The sequence below is a fragment of the Cyclopterus lumpus genome, chromosome 12, assembly GCF_009769545.1.
Source record: "Cyclopterus lumpus isolate fCycLum1 chromosome 12, fCycLum1.pri, whole genome shotgun sequence".
Classification (NCBI taxonomy): Eukaryota; Metazoa; Chordata; class Actinopteri; order Perciformes; family Cyclopteridae; genus Cyclopterus; species Cyclopterus lumpus.
Genome location: NC_046977.1, coordinates 3,194,647 through 3,214,697, shown reverse-complemented (window position 1 = coordinate 3,214,697; position 20,051 = coordinate 3,194,647). Strand labels below are relative to the sequence as shown.

Genomic DNA, 20,051 nt, shown 5'->3' with positions numbered 1-20,051 from the left:
TAAACTGTATGTAAACTATGTAAACTGTATGTAAACTGTATATAAACTGTATGTAAACTGTATATAAACTGTATGTAAACTGTATGTAAACTGTATATAAACTGTATATAAACTGTATGTAAACTGTATATAAACTGTATGTAAACTGTATACAAACTGTATATAAACTGTATGTAAACTGTATGTAAACTGTATATAAACTGTATGTAAACTGTATGTTAACTACACAAACTGTATATACACTGTATGTAAACTGTATATAAACTACACATAAACTGTATGTAAACTATGTAAACTGTATGTAAACTGTATATAAACTACACATAAACTGTATGTAAACTATGTAAACTGTATGTAAACTGTATATAAACTGTATGTAAACTGTATATAAACTGTATGTAAACTGTATATAAACTGTATGTAAACTGTATGTTAACTACACAAACTGTATATAAACGGTATATAAACGGTATGTAAACTGTATATAAACTGTATGTAAACTGTATGTAAACTGTATGTAAACTGTATACAAACTGTATGTAAACTGTATATAAACTGTATGTAAACTGTATGTAAACTGTATATAAACTGTATATAAACTGTATGTAAACTGTATATAAACTGTATGTATGTACACTGTATGTAAACTGTATATAAACTGTATATAAACTGTATGTAAACTGTATATAAACTGTATATAAACTGTATGTATGTACACTGTATGTAAACTGTATATAAACTGTATATAAACTGTTTGTAAACTGTATATAAACTGTATGTAAACTGTATGTAAACTGTATATAAACTGTATGTAAACTGTATGTAAACTGTATATAAAATGTATGTAAACTGTATATAAACTGTATATAAACTGTATGAATGTGAGAAGGGATGGGGGTCAAGGGGGCAGGTGGTTGGGGGGTCAGAGGTCACCAAGGTAAGAACTTGATTAGGAGACAGGGGGATAAAAGAGGAAAACAAGGGGGAAGAAGATGAAGTTACTGGAGGTGTAGTTATGGAAGATGGATTAGTAAATGAGGAGCGTATGTCGTCTATCTTTTTTGTAAAGTAGTCAACAAAATGGCTTGGTAGAAGGGGGGAGGGAGGGGGGGAACTTTTTGTCCCTCCAGAGACACGGAGACCAGCAGCCGGACGAGGACGAGACACAAATAGAAAAACTAAACAAGCAGAAAGAGAGAAAAAATAAAGCCTAATTATTGTTATCTATGTGATTGTGCTGCACGGAGACAGGAAATGGTGCCGTTACAAACAGGAAGTGAGCTGATGGCTCTGGAAATCACAACAAGTCCACGATGGAGGAGCCGAGGCACGAAACGGAGGACAGGAAGTGAAGCGACCGTTTAAAATTCCTGATTATGTTTCACACAGAATTACTTTTTTCATATTAAAATATTTGATGCCTTGAGGCTCAGGTGGATATTCTGTATATGTTTGTTCATATATATATATATATATATATATATAAACAAACATTTTACTGTGTTTGGTCATCGATCTCATTGATGACCAGTCTGACCAGTGGGCCGGTGAACTGGTCCCAGTCCTCATGGAGCGACATGAATGTGTCACGTCCGCCGTTTGTTTCAGCAGGTGGAGGAGGAAGAGGAGGAGGAGGAGGAGGAGGAGGAGAGGAGAGGAGGAGGAGAGGAAGAGGAGGAAGAGGAAGAGGAGGAGAGGAAGAGGAGGAGAGGAGGAAGAGGAGGAGGACATCAAAGGGCTTGTGTCTCTTATCAGCATCATGCTGATGACTTCAGTGTATAATATAAACTCTGTTAATAATATAACATAAACTCTGCTTAATAACCATCTTTCTCTCTAAATCATTCTTTTTTTTTACAAAATTTACAGGAAAACGTTAAAAAGAGTCCAAGTCGCCGTTCACCACCGTTATGTGAATATTATTTATCTATTTATTTTATTTGCGCACACAAATAAACAAACTAAGTACACCAGTAAACGAGTGAGTCGCCGACCAGTAACAGAGGGAGGTCTGTGGGAGGTCGCTTCATGGCTCTTAAAGGGGCAGTGCAGAGCATGACGGTCACACACACACGCACACACACACACACACACACACACACACACACACACACACACACACACACACACACACACACACACACACACACACACACACACACACACACACACACACACACACACACACACACACACACACACACACACACACACACACACACACACACACACACACCCATGGCCTCACGCCTCTGCAGTGCCGTGCAGGTGACCATAAAAGCAGTTGATGTGGAAAAAGAGGAGGAGGAGGAGGGGGAGGAGGAAGAGGAGGGGGAGGAGAAGGAGGAGGGGGAGGGGGGGGAGGAGGGGGATACTCCCCCGGCGGCTCGGGGAACAATGGCGTGGGAAGCGATAAAAGGCAGGACATCCTCACACTTCTGCCCTCCCGCCCGCCGTCAGTCAGCGTCACTCACGGACCAACGGAGACCATGACATGTGATTCATGTTATTACACGCTTGTTATTACACGCTTGTTATTACACGCTTGTTATTACACGCTTGTTATTACACGCTTGTTATAAAGTGAAGTAAAGTGAAGTAAAGTAAAGTAAAGTGGATTAAAGTTGTTATAGTAAAGTATACAGTAACGTAAAGTAAAGTAACATGTAGGAAAGTGGAGTGAATTAGACTTGTTATAGTGAAGTAAAGTGAAGTAAAGTGAAGTAAAGTGAAGTAAAGTGAAGTGACTGTGGGTCAGTGGTTAGCAGGTCCGTCTTTCAATCAGAGGATCGGCGGTTTGATCCCCGGCTCCGCTACACTTAGTCGATGTGTCCTTGAGCAAGACACTTAACCCTGTAAGTCGCTTTGGAGGAAAGTGTCAGCTGAATGAAGTGGCAGAGGGTGCTGCAGAGGAGGGTGCTGCAGAGGGTGCTGCAGAGGAGGGTGCTGCAGAGGGTGCTGCAGAGGAGGGTGCTGCAGAGGGTGCTGCAGAGGAGGGTGCTGCAGAGGGTGCTGCAGGTAGTTGAGCTCAAAGAGAGAGAGCAGGTTCTGTTAATATCTAAGTACCTCAACAGTGATGGTCAACACTGAGGAGGAAACACCTGGCTCTCTGAGGACGGATGCAGACGAGGTGTTGTGGTGATTTTCGTGACCCACTCACTTGCGTCACTAAGCGACGTCATTCTGCTTCACGTGCACACACACACACACGTGTTGATGACATAATGAGATTTCCAGACTGGCACCCTGATTGTGTTTTTTTGTTTGTTTCTTTCTGCAGGAATGTTGTTAGTCGGCATGTTGACGTCCATGTCGGATCAACACCTGCTGCCTCGACCTTTGACCTGAAGGTCGTGAGTCAGCGTCGCCTCGCGGTTATTAAATACCAGAAGTCTGAGAGGAATTACAGAAGGTGTGGTCCATCTTTTATCAACACGCATCACTTTCTATGCAGTAAACATTAACATTAACACACACACACGCACTTCCTGTCTGGAAGTGGGCGTGGCCACCTCCGAGCTCGCTAACTTCAATTCCCAGATCTCTTGAGATATTCTCCTGATTTTGTCCCAAAACAATAAATTCGTGGCTCGTGAAGAAGTGTTTAGTTTGGCGACTGTCTCCTGAGTTAATGGAGCCGCCGGAGAGGAAACAGCCAATCAGAGAGAAGGATTTATGCTACATGATAATTCTTGTATTCTACTCAGTTATATGTAATTCATTCTGCACATTTTTCTTATTTATCTAAAGTTCATTTGATGTGTATTAATGTTATATATACATAAAAGAAATATATATAATGAAAATATATATATATATATATATTATATTTACCACAGCTGACAGTATTTTACCATATCGTTATATTTATTACATCTTCTACTTTGAGCATTTTAAAGTTTCCGATTTTAAAAACAAAAAGGTTTTGTTAGTTTGCTTTTAAAAATGACGTCATACTTTTATCGTTAAACTTTATCTTTTCTACGGAAAGTTGCTCACTGGGTTGGGTCAAATTAAAAAGTGGGATTTCCAGATAGACTTCCCCCCAGGAAACTCCAGTGCATAAAAGCGCACGCGCAACAAGTGCGTGCGTTTGTGTGTGTGTGTGAGAGAGAGAGATGCTGCTGCTCCTCCTGCAGACCTCGCCTCCTCATTGGCTGAGACAAACATGCATCGAGCTGCTGATTGGCCCCCCCAGAATGTTTCCGTCTCCACGCGCAGCGGCCGCGTCCCTTTAAATGGAGCTCGCGCAGCGCACGCTCTCACTGAGCGGAGGCGAGGCTGAGCGCGCGCAGAGCACCCCCAACAAGAGAAGAAGACTTCCCCCCCGCCCCCCCACATCACGAGGACCATGCTCGCCGCGTGCCTGGAGTCCCTCGGCCTCGCGCAGGGCCTCGCGGGCTCCCTGCTGGTGATGGTCGCGTGCGGGCTGCCCACGTGGAAAGTCACCGCGTTCATCGACTCCAACATCGTGGTGGCGCAGACCATCTGGGACGGGCTGTGGATGTCGTGCGTGGTGCAGAGCACGGGCCAGATGCAGTGTAAGGTGCACGACTCGGTGCTGGCCCTGTCGCGGGACCTGCAGACGGCGCGCGCCCTCACCGTCGTGGCCGCGGTGCTCGCCGTGGCCGCGCTCTCGGTGACGGTGGCCGGCGCGCAGTGCACCAACTGCCTCCGGGAGGAGGCGGCGAAGGCGCGCGCGGTGAGCGCCGGCGCGGTGCTGTACGTCGCCAGCGGGCTGTCCGTGCTCGTGCCGCTCTGCTGGATGGCCCACAGCATCATCGTGGACTTCCACGACCCGCTCGTGCCTCCGTCCAAGAAGCGAGAGATCGGGGCCGCGATCTACATCGGCTGGGCCGGGAGCGCGCTGCTGCTGCTCGGCGGCGCGCTGCTGTGCGGCTCGCTGTCCCGCGGCGCGAGGGGCGCGCACCCGATCAAGTACGCGCACGCCGAGAGCTTCGCCTCCAACGGGGCCTTCGACAAGAAGCATTACGTTTAGACCGGTTCGTGTCTGCGGGACTTCGGACAGATCACACGCGCACGAGGCGGTTTTTAATTGGAGCTCCTGACGGGCTCGAGCGTGCACGTGAAGTCTCACTGATTTAAACACGCGCTGCTCAGTGTGTGCGCGCGCGGTCTCCGATTGGCTGCAGATCTTCTTTGTAAATATGCATCTCACATTGTGGTGTTCTGCTCCCAGTGGACTGGTTTAGTGGACTGGTTTCAGACTGGCTCCCACTGGGAGCGCTCACATGGTCACATTTGAACACGTGCACTGTTTTTCTACTTCCTGTCATTTTTTTATACTTTTTCTAATAAAGACGACAACGAAACAAACGTTTGAGTGTGTGCTCGTTATTTAAAGCCTGTTACTAAATGTAAATATATGTTTATTATGTTAACTCAAAAGAGGTCAAAGGTCATTTGAGTTTCACATTATGTGCACGTGCACCTGTGTGAAGTAAAAAAGAGCCAGAAAAATAAAGTTCATACGACCCGATGGAACAATGCAGCCGCCGGCATTATGAACACAATCAGACTCAGGAAGCTGGTCCTGGTCCTGGTCCAGACCCTGGTCCTGGGGAGCAATCAGGGCCTCACGTGGACCAACAACAACAATGACTTGAACAAGAATTTAAATGTTTCATGAAGTCAAAGTAAAAGAATAAAAAATGCAAGTTTTATGTGAACAAAAGTGTAAAAAAAAAGGTTGAAAATAAATAAATAAACCTTGTTGCAAGTATTTCATTGAAAAAAATCACATGAATACGATACGAAGTGTTTAAGCCAAAAGAAAAAACATTTAAATGAAAAGTGGTGGACTGGAGCCTCTAGTGGCCGACACGAGTATCACAACAACAAACACTGAAGACTAAAATGTGTCCATCTTTAACGCACTAATCTTGTCTTAATAAATTCTAATTTACTGGAATAAACTGGGTTTAAACTCATATTTTTGTTTTTAATGTTGAAATAAAATCCAATCGCAATGAGTCCCGTCAGTGTGTTTTTATTATTATAATCTGCACAAATTAAATTACATTAAAGTATGTACAAGTTATTGAGGCACAAGAGGTTCGACATGATGCGTGAACCATAAACATTCAGAAATAAACTCAAACCGGCCACCAGAATATTAAATTATTAAATCCACAACCTCTGGAAACAGAAGTGGGCCACTGGACACAGGAGGCTCTCTGCCGCCCTCTGCTGGTGAAACAGGAACTCGTCATTTAAAAGAAATAAAATAAATAGTCAGTTTACACAAATCACAGCTTATTCACGATTTTTTTGGGGCAAATTATCAAAATAAAAAAATAAGCAGAATTATTTCTTATTTCTTCTGCATATTTGTTTTATTTTGATAAATGACGTCTATTTTTATTTATTTATTTATCAAAAATGACGAGTTCCAGACGACGGTCACTGCATTACTGTGACGCTGAATAAATAAAAGATGTTCAGGAAAGTTCTGCAGAAAAATAAGTTTAATAATTTATAAATCTGATTTATCTGTCGTTTATTTAGTGACGAATAAAACTTTTTGTTCTTCGGAAAATATTTAGCAAATTATCAAAAATTAAAAAGCATGCAGAATAATCCGTGCTCGTCTTCCCGTTAGCAGTTTCGTCTTAAAGAGACAGTCACTCTTATTATAAATTAAAACATTTTTAAATAAAAGGTGAACTGGCCCTTTAAACCGGCGACGTACTCACAGAAACCAGTTAGAAGATTTCCTCCTCGGTTTAAAGCGAATTTCCTTCATCTGGATTGTGGACTTTGATCTAAACCGCGATATAAACGAGCGCTCCTCTTTATCTGTAGGGATGCTCCCTCTCCTCCTGGAGAAGCTCCTCCTGGGTCAAGCTCCTCCAGGTGAAGCTCCTCCTGGTGAAGCTCTTCCAGGGTGAAGCTCCTCCTGGTGAAGCTCTTCCAGGGTGAAGCTCCTCCTGGTGAAGCTCCTCCAGGGTGAAGCTCTTCCAGGGTGAAGCTCCTCCGGGTGAAGCTCCTCCTGGTGAAGCTCCTCCTGGGTGAAGCTCCTCCTGGTGAAGCTCCTCCTGAGTGAAGCTCCAGGTGAAGCTCCTCCTGAGTGAAGCTCCAGGTGAAGCTCCTCCTCTACGACTGGTACTCCTTCAGCACCTGGCCGCCGATCACCAGCCTCTGGATCTCGCTGGTCCCCTCGTAGATCTCCGTGATGCGGGCGTCCCGGTAGTGCCTCTCGGCCGGCATGTCCGACACGTAGCCCATCCCCCCCAGAACCTGGATGGCCTTAAAGGGACAGAGACGGTTTAATACCTGAAGACATGGACGCTACCTGGAGGAGAGTTCACCGGGCTCACCTGGTGAGAGCAGAACGTGGCGGCTTCAGACGCCGACAGCTTGGCCATGGCCGCTTCCTGGACACACACACACACACACACACACACACACACACACACACACACACACACACACACACACACACACACACACACACACACACACACACACACACACACACACACACACACACACACACACACACACACACACACACACACACACACACACACACACACACACACGGGGTGAGTGAAGCGAGCGCCCCTCTGCAGTGCAGCGCTACAGGAATGGAGCGTACCTTAGTGAAGGGCTTCCCTGCATCTCGAAGAAGAGATGCCTTCCAGGTGAGAAGACGAGCGCTCTCCACGGCAACGGACATGTCAGCCAGCTTGAACTACAGGTGAGACAAATACCTTTAGTACTATAGTACTGTGATACTTTTATACTATAGTACTATGATACTATAGGACTGTACTATGATACTATACTATAGTACTATGATACTATAGGACTGTACTATGATACTATAGGACTGTACTATACTACTATGATACTATAGGACTGTACTATGATACTATACTATAGTACTATGATACTATAGGACTGTACTATGATACTATAGGACTGTACTATACTACTATGATACTACAGGACTGTACTATGATACTACAGGACTGTACTATGATACTATAGTACTATGATACTATAGTACTATGATACTATAGTACTGTACTATGATACTATAGTACTATGATACTATAGGACTGTACTATGATACTATAGTACTATGATACTATAGTACTATGATACTATAGTACTGTACTATGATACTATAGTACTATGATACTATAGGACTGTACTATGATACTATAGTACTATGATACTATAGGACTGTACTATGATACTATAGTACTATGATACTATAGGACTGTACTATGATACTATAGTACTATGATACTATAGGACTGTACTATGATACTATAGTACTATGATACTATAGTACTGTACTATGATACTATAGTACTATGATACTATAGGACTGTACTATGATACTATAGTACTATGATACTATAGGACTGTACTATGATACTATAGTACTATGATACTATAGGACTGTACTATGATACTATAGTACTATGATACTATAGGACTGTACTATGATACTATAGTACTATGATACTACAGGACTGTACTATGATACTATAGTACTATGATACTATAGTACTGTACTATGATACTATAGTACTATGATACTATAGGACTGTACTATGATACTATAGTACTATGATACTATAGTACTGTACTATGATACTATAGTACTATGATACTACAGGACTGTACTATGATACTATAGTACTATGATACTATAGGACTGTACTATGATACTATAGGACTGTACTATGATACTATAGGACTCTCCACGGCAACGGACATGTCAGCCAGCTTGAAGGTGAGCATACCTTTAGAACTACTATAGTACTACAGTAGTACTATGATACTGGTATACCTGTAGCATAAGGGGGCGTGTCACCTGTATGGCCTGCAGTTTGCCGATCGGCGCTCCGAACGCGGTGCGTTTGTGGGCGTAGTCGGCGGCGCATTCCAGAGACGCCTGAGCGATGCCGAGCGCCTGAGAGGCCACGCCGATACGCCCACTGTCCAGGGTTTGCTGAGGGGGGCACGGTTACACACATGTTGTTGTTGTTGTTGGACATGTTCTTAGTGGTTGTTACATCTCTTGAGTTCATCCTCAGGACTAAAATTATGAAAACACACTTTGTGTTTTTATGACAACAACAACGACTCGTATCTGACAAAGCCTTCTGTGTGTGTGTGTGTGTGTCTGTGTGTGTCTCTGTGTGTGTGTCTGTGTGTGTGTCTCTCCGTGTGTGTGTGTGTCTCCTTGTGTGAGTGTCTCCTTGTGTGAGTGTGTGTCTCTGTGTGAGTGTGTGTGTGTGTGTGTGAGTGTGCGTCTCCGTGTGTGAGTGTGTGTCTCTGTGTGCGTGTCTCCTTGTGTGTGTGTCTCCTTGTGTGTGAGTGTGTGTGTGTGTGTGTCTCCTTGTGTGTGAGTGTGTGTGAGTGTGTGTCTTTGTGTGTGTCTCTCCGTGTGTGTGTGTCTGTGTCTCTGTGTGTGTGTGTGTGTTTGTCTTTGTGTGCGTCTTTGTGTCTGTGTGTGTGTGTGTGTCTTTCTGTGCGTATGTGTCTCTCCATGTGCGTGTGTGTGTCTGTGTGTGTGTGTGTGTGTCTCCTTGTGTGAGTGTGTGTGTATGTCTCTGTGTGTGTGTCTGTGTCTCTGTGTGTGTGTGAATGTGTGTCTCTCTGTGTGTGTGTGAGAGTGTGTGTCTCTGTGTATGAGTGTGTCTCCTTGTGTGCGTGTGTGTCTCAAGGACCACATCAATCACCATGGCGATCTTGAACCCGGCCCCCCGGGGCCCCAGCATGTGGTCCAGAGGGAGCCGGCAGTCCTCCAGGATGACGTTGGCGGTGGACGAGGCTCTGATGCCCAGCTTGTCCTCCTTCTTCCCCAGAGAGAGGCCCGGGTGGGGCATCGGGACCAGGAAGGCGCTGATGCCCTGCGGGTGGGGAGGGAGGGACAAGGCGGTCGTCACGGAGACGGTGTCGTCACGTATAAAAACACCCCAAAAAAAGACATTTCAAAATGGCGGCGTGCCTTGTGCTTGAGCGTGCGGTCCGTGGTGGCGAACACGACGGCGGCGGAGGCGTCCCAGCTGTTGGTGATCCACGCTTTGGTTCCGCTCAGAACCCACTCGCCTCCGTCCTCGCGGGCCGTCGTGGAGGCGGCGCCCGCGTCGCTGCCGTTGCCTGGAGAGGTCAGAGGTCACACAGCTGTAGGGGCGGGTAGCGGTGGGATCCTACTGATGCTAGTCCTCCTATCAGTACTAGTACTTTACACTAGTACTTTATGAACACTAGTACTTTATGAACACTAGTACTTTATGAACACTAGTACTTTATGAACACTAGTACTTTATCAGTACTAGTACTTTATGAACACTAGTACTTTATCAGTACTAGTACTTTATGAACACTAGTACTTTATGAACACTAGTACTTTATGAATACTAGTAGAGGTTCTTTTTTCTTACATTGCGTGAAAAAAAAGGTGCTTATCAGGATGACATCACGAACATTACCTGCAGTGGACGAGCATGTGTGTGTGTGTGTGTCTCTTTTTGTGTGTGTGTGTGTCTCTGTGTGTGTGTGTGTGTGTGTGTGTGTGTCTGCATGTGTGTCTCCGTGTGTCTTTGTGTGTGTGTGTCTCTACGTGTGTGTGTGTGTGCGTGTCTCTACGTGTGTGTGTGTGTGTGTGTGTGTGACTCTACGTGTGTGTGTGTGTGTGTGTCTCTACGTGTGTGTGACTCTACGTGTGTGTGTGTGTGTGTCTCTACGTGTGTGTGTCTCTACGTGTGTGTGTGTGTGTGTGTGTGTGTGTGTGTGTGTGTGTGTGTGTGTTACCTGGCTCACTGAGACAGAAGCAGCCCACTTTCTCTCCGGTGGTAAACGGAGTGATCCATTTCTTTTTCTGCTCCTCGGTGCCGTTCTTCAGGATCGGCCCGATGTAGAGCGACTGAGAGCAGAACCGCGGGTTAGAGAACCGCGGGTTAGAGAACCGACGGGTTAGAGAACCCGATCAGCGGGTTCTACTCACGTTGTTGACGGACACCACCACGCCGGTGCTGGCGCAGCCGCGACTGATTTCCTCCATGGCCAGGCTGTAGGCCAGGTAGTCCATCCCCGCCCCCCCTAGCTCCTCTGGGACCTCGATGGCCATCACCCCCATCGCCCCCAGGTCCTGAATCTGGACCGGAACCAGGACACACACACATTAGATATTAATGAACAACACTGAAAATGCATGAAGCTTTGACCGTCACTGTGGGTGTGTAGTACGTGTGTGTGTGTACGTACGTGTGTGTATGCCTGTGTGTATGCATATACGTCAGTGTGTATGTGTGTGTGTGTGTGTGTGTATATACGTGTGTGTGTCTGTACATCTGTGTATGTGTCTGTACGTCTGTGTGTGTGTGTACTTCTGTGTGTGAGTACGTCTGTGTGTGTGTCTGTACATCTGTGTGTGTGTGTGTATATACGTCTGTGTGTGTGTCTGTATGTGTGTCTGTACGTCTGTATGTGTGTCTGTACGTGTGTGTGTGTGTGTGTGTATATACGTGTGTGTGTGTGTCTGTACGTCTGTGTGTGTGTCTGTACGTCTGTGTGTGTGTCTGTACGTGTGTGTGTGTGTGTCTCTACGTCTGTGTGTGTGTATGTGTGTGTGTGTGTGTGTGTGTATGTGTATGTGTGTCTCTACGTCTGTGTGTGTGTGTGTATATGTGTCTCTATGTCTGTGTGTGTGTGCGTGTATATACACGTGTGGGTGTGTCTGTACGTCTGTGTGTGTGTCTGTGCGTCTGTGTGTGTGTGTGTGTGCGTACGTCTGTGTGCGTGTGTCTGTACGTCTGTGTGTGCGTGTGTGTCTGTACGTCTGTGTGTGCGTGTGTGTGTGTGTGTCTGTACGTCTGTGTGTGCGTGTGTGTCTGTACGTCTGTGTGTGCGTGTGTGTGTGTGTGTCTGTACGTCTGTGTGTGTGTGTGTGTCTGTACGTCTGTGTGTGCGTGTGTGTGTGTGTGTCTGTACGTCTGTGTGTGCGTGTGTGTCTGTACGTCTGTGTGTGCGTGTGTGTGTGTGTGTCTGTACGTCTGTGTGTGTGTGCGTGTGTGTGTGTCTGTACGTCTGTGTGTGCGTGCGTGTGTGTGTGTCTGTACGTCTGTGTGTGCATGTGTGTGCGTGTGTGTGTGTCTGTGTGTGTGTCTGTGTGTGTGTGTGTGTGTGTGTACCTGTTTAGCAGGGTACGCGTGCTCCTTGTCCAGCTTGCCTGCGATGGGGATCAGTTCCCGGTCGGCGAAGTCTCTGCATGTTTGTCTCAGCAGCTGATGAGTTTCTGGAAGCTCGGCCAGCTGAGACAGACGTCTACGGCCAGAGAGACAGGCGCCGAGGCCTGGAGACAACACAAGAATAAACAAATAAACAAATAAACAGTATTTTCACAGTCCTCTAATACGTCTTGAAATCAACTTTTTATGTCTCGTGTATTTTATTCCTGATGATAAATTTTTTTCTCATTCTGTGTGAACTTCACTGGGTCTTTGAACGCACCACCAGCTCCCTAGTTATATCACTTCAGAATGGACCTTACTAGGGTCTTTGAACGCACCACCAGCTCCCTAGTTAGCTTGATGCTATCCAGGTGAAAGGTCCTCATCATCATCAGTCACCTTCCTCTCAGTCTGACAGGTGTAGAACGCGTTTAAACTAACAACACTACTTGTTCGACTGTTTGTGAACAATAATCACCATCATCGATCATAAATCGACAGCTGATAATCGAGTTATTGATCAGAACTAGCCGGCTACCTAATTTAGCCGAGGTAACTGGGTTTCATAATGCTGGTATTTAACGTTACAGTGTTTATTTAACTACAATTTGAGAGCCTCGTTCAAGCTGGTAGTGTCCTTCGTGTGTGTCCTTCGCGTGTGTCCTTCGTGTGTCTCCTCGTGTCCTCACCTCTCCTCGCTGTGAACAGTGCAGCCATGGCTCCTTTCCTCTTGAGCTGCAGGACTGTTGTGAAGCACGCCGCTGCCTTCACGCGCCGTCGGAAATATGGACGTTATGTCCTTTTGGGTCCGGAAGGATCCTAACACAGTGAAACGACCCGGAAGTATCTAGTGTATACTGGTCGAAGTTTGATGCGCGCTCCCGCGAAGTCCTTGAGTAAATTGACACGCGCGGCTGTTTGATTTGGCTCTCATGCGCGCGCAAATCAAACCGCCGCGCGCGTGTCACTTACTTTGACGAGCGCTTTTTACGTCACTTAACCCGCTCGCGCGCGTGTCTGTCACCCTAGTTTTTCTTTTTGACAGTAAGTGGGCGGAGCCAGTCATTGTATCTCTGCGTCTAATTGGACTAAAGTTGCTAGTAGGCGGGATAAAGCTTTAATTACAGAAAACGGGGGAGCCAGTATGAGGCATGGCTGACCACTATGAGCTAAAGTATATATATATATATATATATATATACACTTTAGCTCATAGCTCATATATATATATATATATATATAATATTTATATATATACATATAATATAAATTATATATTTATATATATATATAATATTTATATAAGTATAATATAAATTATATATATATAATATATTATATTTATATATATAAATATAATTCTACTGACTACATATCCTGATGCAGAATGTTTTTTTGTCATGTCATTTTCTGGCACTAAATACTGTGTGTTGCTGTGTCTTTAATTAAAACCATTGGGCCATATATGATATCCCATATTTACTCTTAGTGAGTCTGTAGTTATACTGCGAACATCCCATATGATGCTTATGCATTATTAGAGTAAATATAGAAAAAGAATAGGTAAACTGTGGAAGAAAATGTAAAAAAAGAAAAAGCTGCAACATCATCCAATCACTGTGCAGACAGAACAAAGGGGATCCAATCAGGGAGGGTTCAGGTTTTTCACAACGTGTTTATTGTTTTTAGCACCATAAAAAGTCAGTGAATGTCGTCCCGTGTGTGTTCGCTCTCAAGCTGTCGTTCCTTCGGGATGGAGCGCTGATGGTGGAGGATTTGGGAAAGGGTTTGGAGGAAAGGGGGGTGGGGGTCTGGAGGAATAAACAGAAGCTGAGAGGGCGGCATGGCTACGACGGGTCATTCACTTGCTGGCGGAGGTGAAGGTGAAGCATCCTCTCTGGTGGAACTGCATGTCCCTGATGCGACGCATGGACTGGATCTGGGGCTGGAAGGCGCTGAAGTCGTTGTAGTGTTTGTAGTCACCGCACTCAAACAGGTACTGGTAGCCTCTGTATCCGGGGTACTGGTAACCCACCCACCTGAGGGAGACACCGGGGTTATTGAGCAGCACATATAGGTCCCTAAAGGGGTTTTACTTGTTATTAACAAAGGAGGACACTTTTAAGGGGTTCTAGTGGTCATTTATGATATTCTAAGGGTCTTGAAAGTGGTTCTAGTGGCAATTGAGGAGGTTGTAGGGGTCTTAATAGTGGTCATTGAGGAGGTTCTACGGTTCTTTTAAGAGGTTCTAGTTGTCACTGATGATATCCCAGGGGTCCTTAAAGTGGTTCTGCTTGTGATTGAGGAGGTTCTAGGGGTCCTTTAAGAGGTTCTAGTGGTCATTAAGGAGGATCTAGGGGTCCCTAAAGTGGTTCTAGTGGTCATTGAAGAGATTCTACGGTTCTTTTAAGAGGGTCTAGTTGTCACTGATGATATCCCAGTGGTCCGTAAAGTGGTTCTGCTTGTGATTGAGGAGGTTCTACGGGTGTTTAAGAGGTTCTGGAGGTCATTGAGGATGTCTTAGTTGTTCTTTATGAGCTTTAGGAGATCCTCTATCATCCAAGCACAGAATGAGGGAACATCTTCTGGAACAACAAAGGACCATTCCTCCCTCAGAGTTCCACACATTTTGAGGAACAATAACAGGGAACCCTCGTGGTGGAACAGCTGTGTAATTCTTTGTGAGACTCTGGAAGTCGTAAAAATAACATCTAAAAATACACATTTCAGTCAGCTTGAAGCCTGAAGACCTCTCGTGAACCACCACATTGAGGAGGAACCCTGGTTCCACCTGGTTCCACCTGGTTCCAGGCGGCCGAATGTACTCACGCTCCTCCGGGGACCCTCACGCTGCCCACTCGGTCACAGAAGCCGTGCGCCCAGAGGGTGGGCACGTCGTCCTCCTGGATCTCCATCTTGTTGCCCTTGAAGTCGGAGAGCTCGTACAGGCAGATCTTGTGCTCCAGGCTGTCCTGCAGGTCGGAGGAGAAGACTTAATGTTCCCAAAGAGAAGAAAACTCACCTCCGTGGATTTCAATAATCAATAGTTTCATTTTTCAAGCAACGTTTTGCTGGTTCCAGCTTCTCAAATGTGACGAAATGCAGCTTTTCTTGGTCAAACCTGACATTAAATGTACCTCTTTGGATTTGGGACCAGCTGGTCAGACAAAACTCCACATTTTAAAGTGTCCTGTGAGTAATTATCGTATTATTACTCCTGACATATTAATAAAATGAGATGTCCTTACCATGCGGACGGGCCTGAGGGACATGAGGCAGTCGCTGCGGTAGGAGTTGCTCCAGGTGTCCCAGCGAGGATACTCTCCCTTCTCCAGGATGAACATCTCCCCGCGGAAGTTAGTCTGCTCGAAGGCGACGAAGCTGGAGGAGGGGGTCCGCCGGGCGCGGGGGGGGCACAGGGGGGTTGGAGAGGACAGGAGAGAGAGAATTAGAGGAGAGACGAGGCGATTCAGTTCCCCCCCCCCCTGGGAGGAGAGTCGGCGTGTCCACTTACGGGCCGCACTCCACGATGATGCTGCGCACGCGGTCCAGGCCGCGGTCGCACACGTTCATGCACTCGTTCTGGACCTCCACCATGCGGCCCTGGAAGTTCTCCTGGTCGAACATCATGATCTGCACACGGAGGAGGGTTGTTAGGTGTTTCTGAATTCTCTTTTACTTTGCTATTACTATCACTGAGTAAATAATCTGCATTCTTCTTCCTCCGCTGTCTGTTGAATCCACTTCATAATTAATGTAAACAAAATGAAACTAATCCGAGCTATATTAAGCACTATAAGCTGAATGAATAGCTGCTTTTTTAACCAGATCTACTTTTTCTAAAAATTCAAACAGAGCAAATAAAAAATAAAAAAACTATCTGCGCGTCTGGCCCTTTAAATAAATCATCTGCACTCACTCTGTAGGATCCCACGCCGGGCTCTCCGGTCTTGGTGGCCTTGCTGGTGGCAGCAGGAGCCGGGGCGCTCTTGTCCTTGGCGTCGGTGCCCTGGCTGGAGGCGGACTTGGTGGTCTGAGACATGGCGAGGGGCTTCAAGAGAGTCTGGGGGGGGGGGGGGGGGGGGGGGGGGGGGGAGACGGAGGAAAGACCGGGTGGGGGGGGCACACAAACAGAAAGGCGTCAAGGTGAGAGACAGGAGGCCGGGGAGGTGTTGGCGTGGTCAGAGGGCCGTGGTGTGTTCATGGGATGTGGGTTAAAACACAAGTCTAATGATTTTATTTTGAGGGGGGGGGGGGCCTGGACTTCTGTCCGAGCCGGGTGCTCAGGTGTCTGCGTCCGTGTGTCCTTACCTGCGTTAGTACAGCTTGCGGTGCCGTGTGGGAGGCTGTCTGGTGCTGGTGCCTTCAACGCTCGACCCCAGCTTTTATACTCTGGCAGAGGCCGAGCGCCGAGGCTCCCGGCACAAAGGAAAGACCCCCGTCATCACAGTCGCCCCCCCCCCCCCTGCCAAAGCCACCGGGTCATCGGCCAGCCTGGAAACGCCGCCAGTCCCCCCCCCCCCCCCCCCCTCTGGCCGTAACGTAAGCGTTTTGCTATCAAAGGAAACCACTGACCAAGCATTTTGCCCCCCCCCCCCCTCCACCTCATGTGTTGGGCATGTAGAGAGGAGGTATGCAAAGGTTCAGAGGCCACAAAGAGGTAATCCCGTGTCTCCGTCACCTATGTGAAACATATTCTCTGCAAACAAAGATTTTAAATCGTCCGTCCATCTGAAACACGAAGCTCACGGGCAATAAAGAGTTAAAGCGTGTCTTGTTTTTCACTCTTTTAAACCTTCGGAGGAACATTTTTAAAGAATACTGTGGGATTCGTATATTAGTTTTAATTCAACTAAAAGGTCGGTTAAAGTAACTGTTTTACACTTATAATAATAATAATAATAATTCAGTCGGTGACGGAAGAAAAACAGCTTCACAATTAGCTTCGGAGTCAATCTCCAGTTCTTTAAAGTGAAGCCAACTGCATTCTCTCTACTGACCACCAGGGGGCGACTCTTTTGACGCGAGCCGCGATGTTTATTAAAGGGAGAAGAAGAAGATGAAGAAGAAGAAGAAAACCGAGATGAAAGATTTTAACTGCGAAGCCCGAAAAGACGCCCGGACAATTCAAAAAGCATGTTTTCTTTAAGCAATAACCAAAAACTGCGCCTTTTAAAAATCACAGCAAGAAGCTGTAAAAAACCATTCATTATAGCCAGAGTTTCATCTCTTCCGCGGTCTTTGAACACATCATGTGTGACACAAACGCTTCCGACAGAAAAAAGTAGACGAAAAGCAGCTTAAAATGTTTGATATAATCTCTCATCAAATGAGAGTTTAGTTTAGTTTAGTTTAGTTTAGTTTAGTTTAGTTTAGTTTAATTTAGTTTACCAACAGTCACTTTGCCCTTTGTTCACCTGGAAGGAAACATGAGGTACGGGACCAGATGCATGATGGGTAAACAGACCAACAGCAGCGTCTAAAAAAGAAAAAGCTCAATTATTCATTAATTTCAAAATGGAACTGCTGGGAAATCACAGAAAGGGTTGAACTTTGTCTTCAGAGCAGCAACCGGTGAGGGAGCAGAGTCCAAACCACAGGAAGTCTACACTTCATGTGTTAAAGCTGCATTCTCTCTCCTGACCAACAGGGGGCGACTCCTCTGGTTGTATAGAAGTCTATGCTTCATGTGTTAAAGCTGCATTCTCTCTCCTGACCACCAGGGGGCGACTACTCTGGTTGTATAGAAGTCTATGCTTCATGTGTTAAAGCTGCATTCTCTCTCCTGACCACCAGGGGGCGACTCCTTTGGTTGTATAGAAGTCTATGCTTCATGTGTTAAAGCTGCATTCTCTCTCCTGACCACCAGGGGGCGACTCCTCTGGTTGTATAGAAGTCTATGCTTCATGTGTTAAAGCTGCATTCTCTCTCCTGACCACCAGGGGGCGACTACTCTGGTTGTATAGAAGTCTATGCTTCATGTGTTAAAGATGCATTCTCTCTCCTGACCACCAGGGGGCGACTCCTCTGGTTGTATAGAAGTCTGTGCTTCATGTGTTAAAGCTGCATTCTCTCTCCTGACCACCAGGGGGCGACTCCTCTGGTTGTATAGAAGTCTGTGCTTCATGTGTTAAAGCTGCATTCTCTCTCCTGACCACCAGGGGGCGACTCCTCTGGTTGTATAGAAGTCTGTGCTTCATGTGTTAAAGCTGCATTCTCTCTCCTGACCACCAGGGGGCGACTCCTCTGGTTGTATAGAAGTCTATGCTTCATGTGTTAAAGCTGCATTCTCTCTCCTGTCCACCAGGGGGCGACTCCTCTGGTTGTATAGAAGTCTATGCTTCATGTGTTAAAGCTGCATTCTCTCTCCTGACCACCAGGGGCGACTCCTCTGGTTGTATAGAAGTCTATGCTTCATTTGTTAAAGCTGCATTCTCTCTCCTGACCACCAGGGGGCGACTCCTCTGGTTGTATAGAAGTCTATGCTTCATGTGTTGAAGCTGCATTCTCTCTCCTGTCCACCAGGGGGCGACTCCTCTGGTTGTATAGAAGTCTATGCTTCATGTGTTAAAGCTGCATTCTCTCTCCTGACCACCAGGGGCGACTCCTCTGGTTGTATAGAAGTCTATGCTTCATGTGTTAAAGCTGCATTCTCTCTCCTGACCACCAGGGGGCGACTCCTCTGGTTGTATAGAGGGACTAAGATTAGGACTCCCGTAAATAAGTGTGTTTCCCTGAATGAAATGTTGAACTCTTCCTTTAAAACAAGCTAACGCAACGTTAAAATGCTAACCTGCAGTGTAACGTTAGCACAACGAGAGCCATTCAGTAATATCTACGTTTTGTTTGATAACCGTAAGCAACATGTTCACAGATGAGGTTCGGACAGTACGGTCTGGCAGCCATCTTGTCCGTATTATGTCTGTATTATGTCTGTATTATGTCTGTATTATGTCTGTATTATGTCTGTATGTCTGTATTACGTCTGTATTACGTCTGTATTATGTCTGTATGTCTGTATTACGTCTGTATTACGTCTGTATTATGTCTGTATGTCTGTATTATGTCTGTATTATGTCAAGTCTGTATGTCTGTATTATGTCTGTATTATGTCTGTATTATGTCTGTATGTCTGTATTATGTCTGTATTATGTCTGTATTATGTCTGTATGTCTGTATTATGTCTGTATGTCTGTATTATGTCTGTATTATGTCTGTATTATGTCTGTATTATGTCTGTATGTCTGTATTATGTCTGTATTATGTCTGTATGTCTGTATTATGTCTATTATGTCTGTATTATGTCTGTATTATGTCTGTATTATGTCTGTATTATGTCTGTATGTCTGTATTATGTCTGTATTATGTCTGTATGTCTGTATTTTGTCCGTATTATGTCTGTATTATGTCTGTATTATGTCTGTATGTCTGTATTATGTCTGTATTACGTCTGTATTATGTCTGTATTATTATTACCTTTTGCTGTGATTATTTCCACTCTGGCAGCATTTTGGATTATAATGTGTTTGATATGTTCAGATTAGGTGTGAATGATCCCGCTGAGTGTAATCCGTGTGCTTCCCGTTGGATTCTGTGCCATAAATCGGGCCGGAGATCAAACCGTAACTCCTTTTTTTTGGATGACTATCAAAAAAAAAAACGATCCCGGTGCCAGATAGATGCGTAATAATTTATTTACTTTTTTTATTCATCTTTTTTCATAAAGGATGGTGATGTTACATTTTTGGTATTATCTATAAATCTAAGGAAAAGTTTCAATGGTGAGTTACTGGCTCCCAGCTGTAAATCCACTGGTTCCTATCGAAGATGTGG

At 45.4% G+C, this 20,051-nt stretch overlaps 3 protein-coding genes across 4 annotated transcripts; 1 reads left to right on the top strand and 2 right to left on the bottom strand.

Moving 5' to 3' along the window:
• The first annotated feature begins 4,115 nt into the window (after positions 1–4,115).
• Positions 4,116–5,337, top strand: cldn5b (claudin 5b). Its single transcript, XM_034546721.1, has one exon. The coding sequence runs from the start codon at positions 4,352–4,354 to the stop codon at positions 4,997–4,999; it is 648 nt and encodes a 215-aa protein (XP_034402612.1). The 5' UTR covers positions 4,116–4,351; the 3' UTR covers positions 5,000–5,337.
• Positions 5,338–5,994: 657 nt separating this feature from the next.
• Positions 5,995–13,264, bottom strand: acads (acyl-CoA dehydrogenase short chain). Of its 2 annotated transcripts, XM_034547539.1 has the most exons (11): positions 12,908–13,238; positions 12,180–12,340; positions 10,994–11,143; positions 10,801–10,912; positions 9,995–10,146; positions 9,726–9,896; positions 8,855–8,992; positions 7,622–7,717; positions 7,341–7,397; positions 7,087–7,269; positions 5,995–7,027 (listed from the first exon to the last, which is right to left on the bottom strand). In XM_034547539.1, the coding sequence occupies exons 1-10, from the start codon at positions 12,933–12,935 to the stop codon at positions 7,117–7,119; spliced, it is 1,218 nt and encodes a 405-aa protein (XP_034403430.1). In that variant the 5' UTR covers positions 12,936–13,238; the 3' UTR covers positions 5,995–7,027; positions 7,087–7,116. The 2 variants fall into 2 exon arrangements, with proteins under 2 accessions (XP_034403430.1, XP_034403429.1); XM_034547538.1 differs by having other exon boundaries at positions 5,995–7,269; positions 12,908–13,264.
• An 815-nt stretch (positions 13,265–14,079) lies between these two features.
• On the bottom strand, positions 14,080–16,260 carry crybb1 (crystallin, beta B1). The gene is made up of 5 exons (XM_034546932.1): positions 16,138–16,260; positions 15,733–15,851; positions 15,467–15,599; positions 15,048–15,190; positions 14,080–14,257 (listed from the first exon to the last, which is right to left on the bottom strand). The coding sequence occupies exons 1-5, from the start codon at positions 16,258–16,260 to the stop codon at positions 14,080–14,082; spliced, it is 696 nt and encodes a 231-aa protein (XP_034402823.1).
• Positions 16,261–20,051: the final 3,791 nt, after the last annotated feature.

Coding starts and splice junctions, on each gene's coding strand:
- cldn5b (XM_034546721.1), top strand. CDS start 4,352: ATGCTCGCCGCGTGCCTGGAGTCCCTCGGCCTCGCGCAGGGCCTCGCG.
- acads (XM_034547538.1), bottom strand. CDS start 12,935: ATGGCTGCACTGTTCACAGCGAGGAGAG. Junction 11,144..12,179: donor ACGCGTACCCTGCTAAACAG/GTACACACACAC, acceptor GTTCCGGTCCAG/ATTCAGGACCTGGGGGCGAT. Junction 7,718..8,854: donor GCAAACTGCAGGCCATACAG/GTGACACGCCCC, acceptor TCTCACCTGTAG/TTCAAGCTGGCTGACATGTC.
- crybb1 (XM_034546932.1), bottom strand. CDS start 16,260: ATGTCTCAGACCACCAAGTCCGCCTCCAGCCAGGGCACCGACGCCAAG. Junction 15,852..16,137: donor CCGGCGTGGGATCCTACAGA/GTGAGTGCAGAT, acceptor CTCCGTGTGCAG/ATCATGATGTTCGACCAGGA. Junction 14,258..15,047: donor GTGAGGGTCCCCGGAGGAGC/GTGAGTACATTC, acceptor TGTCTCCCTCAG/GTGGGTGGGTTACCAGTACC.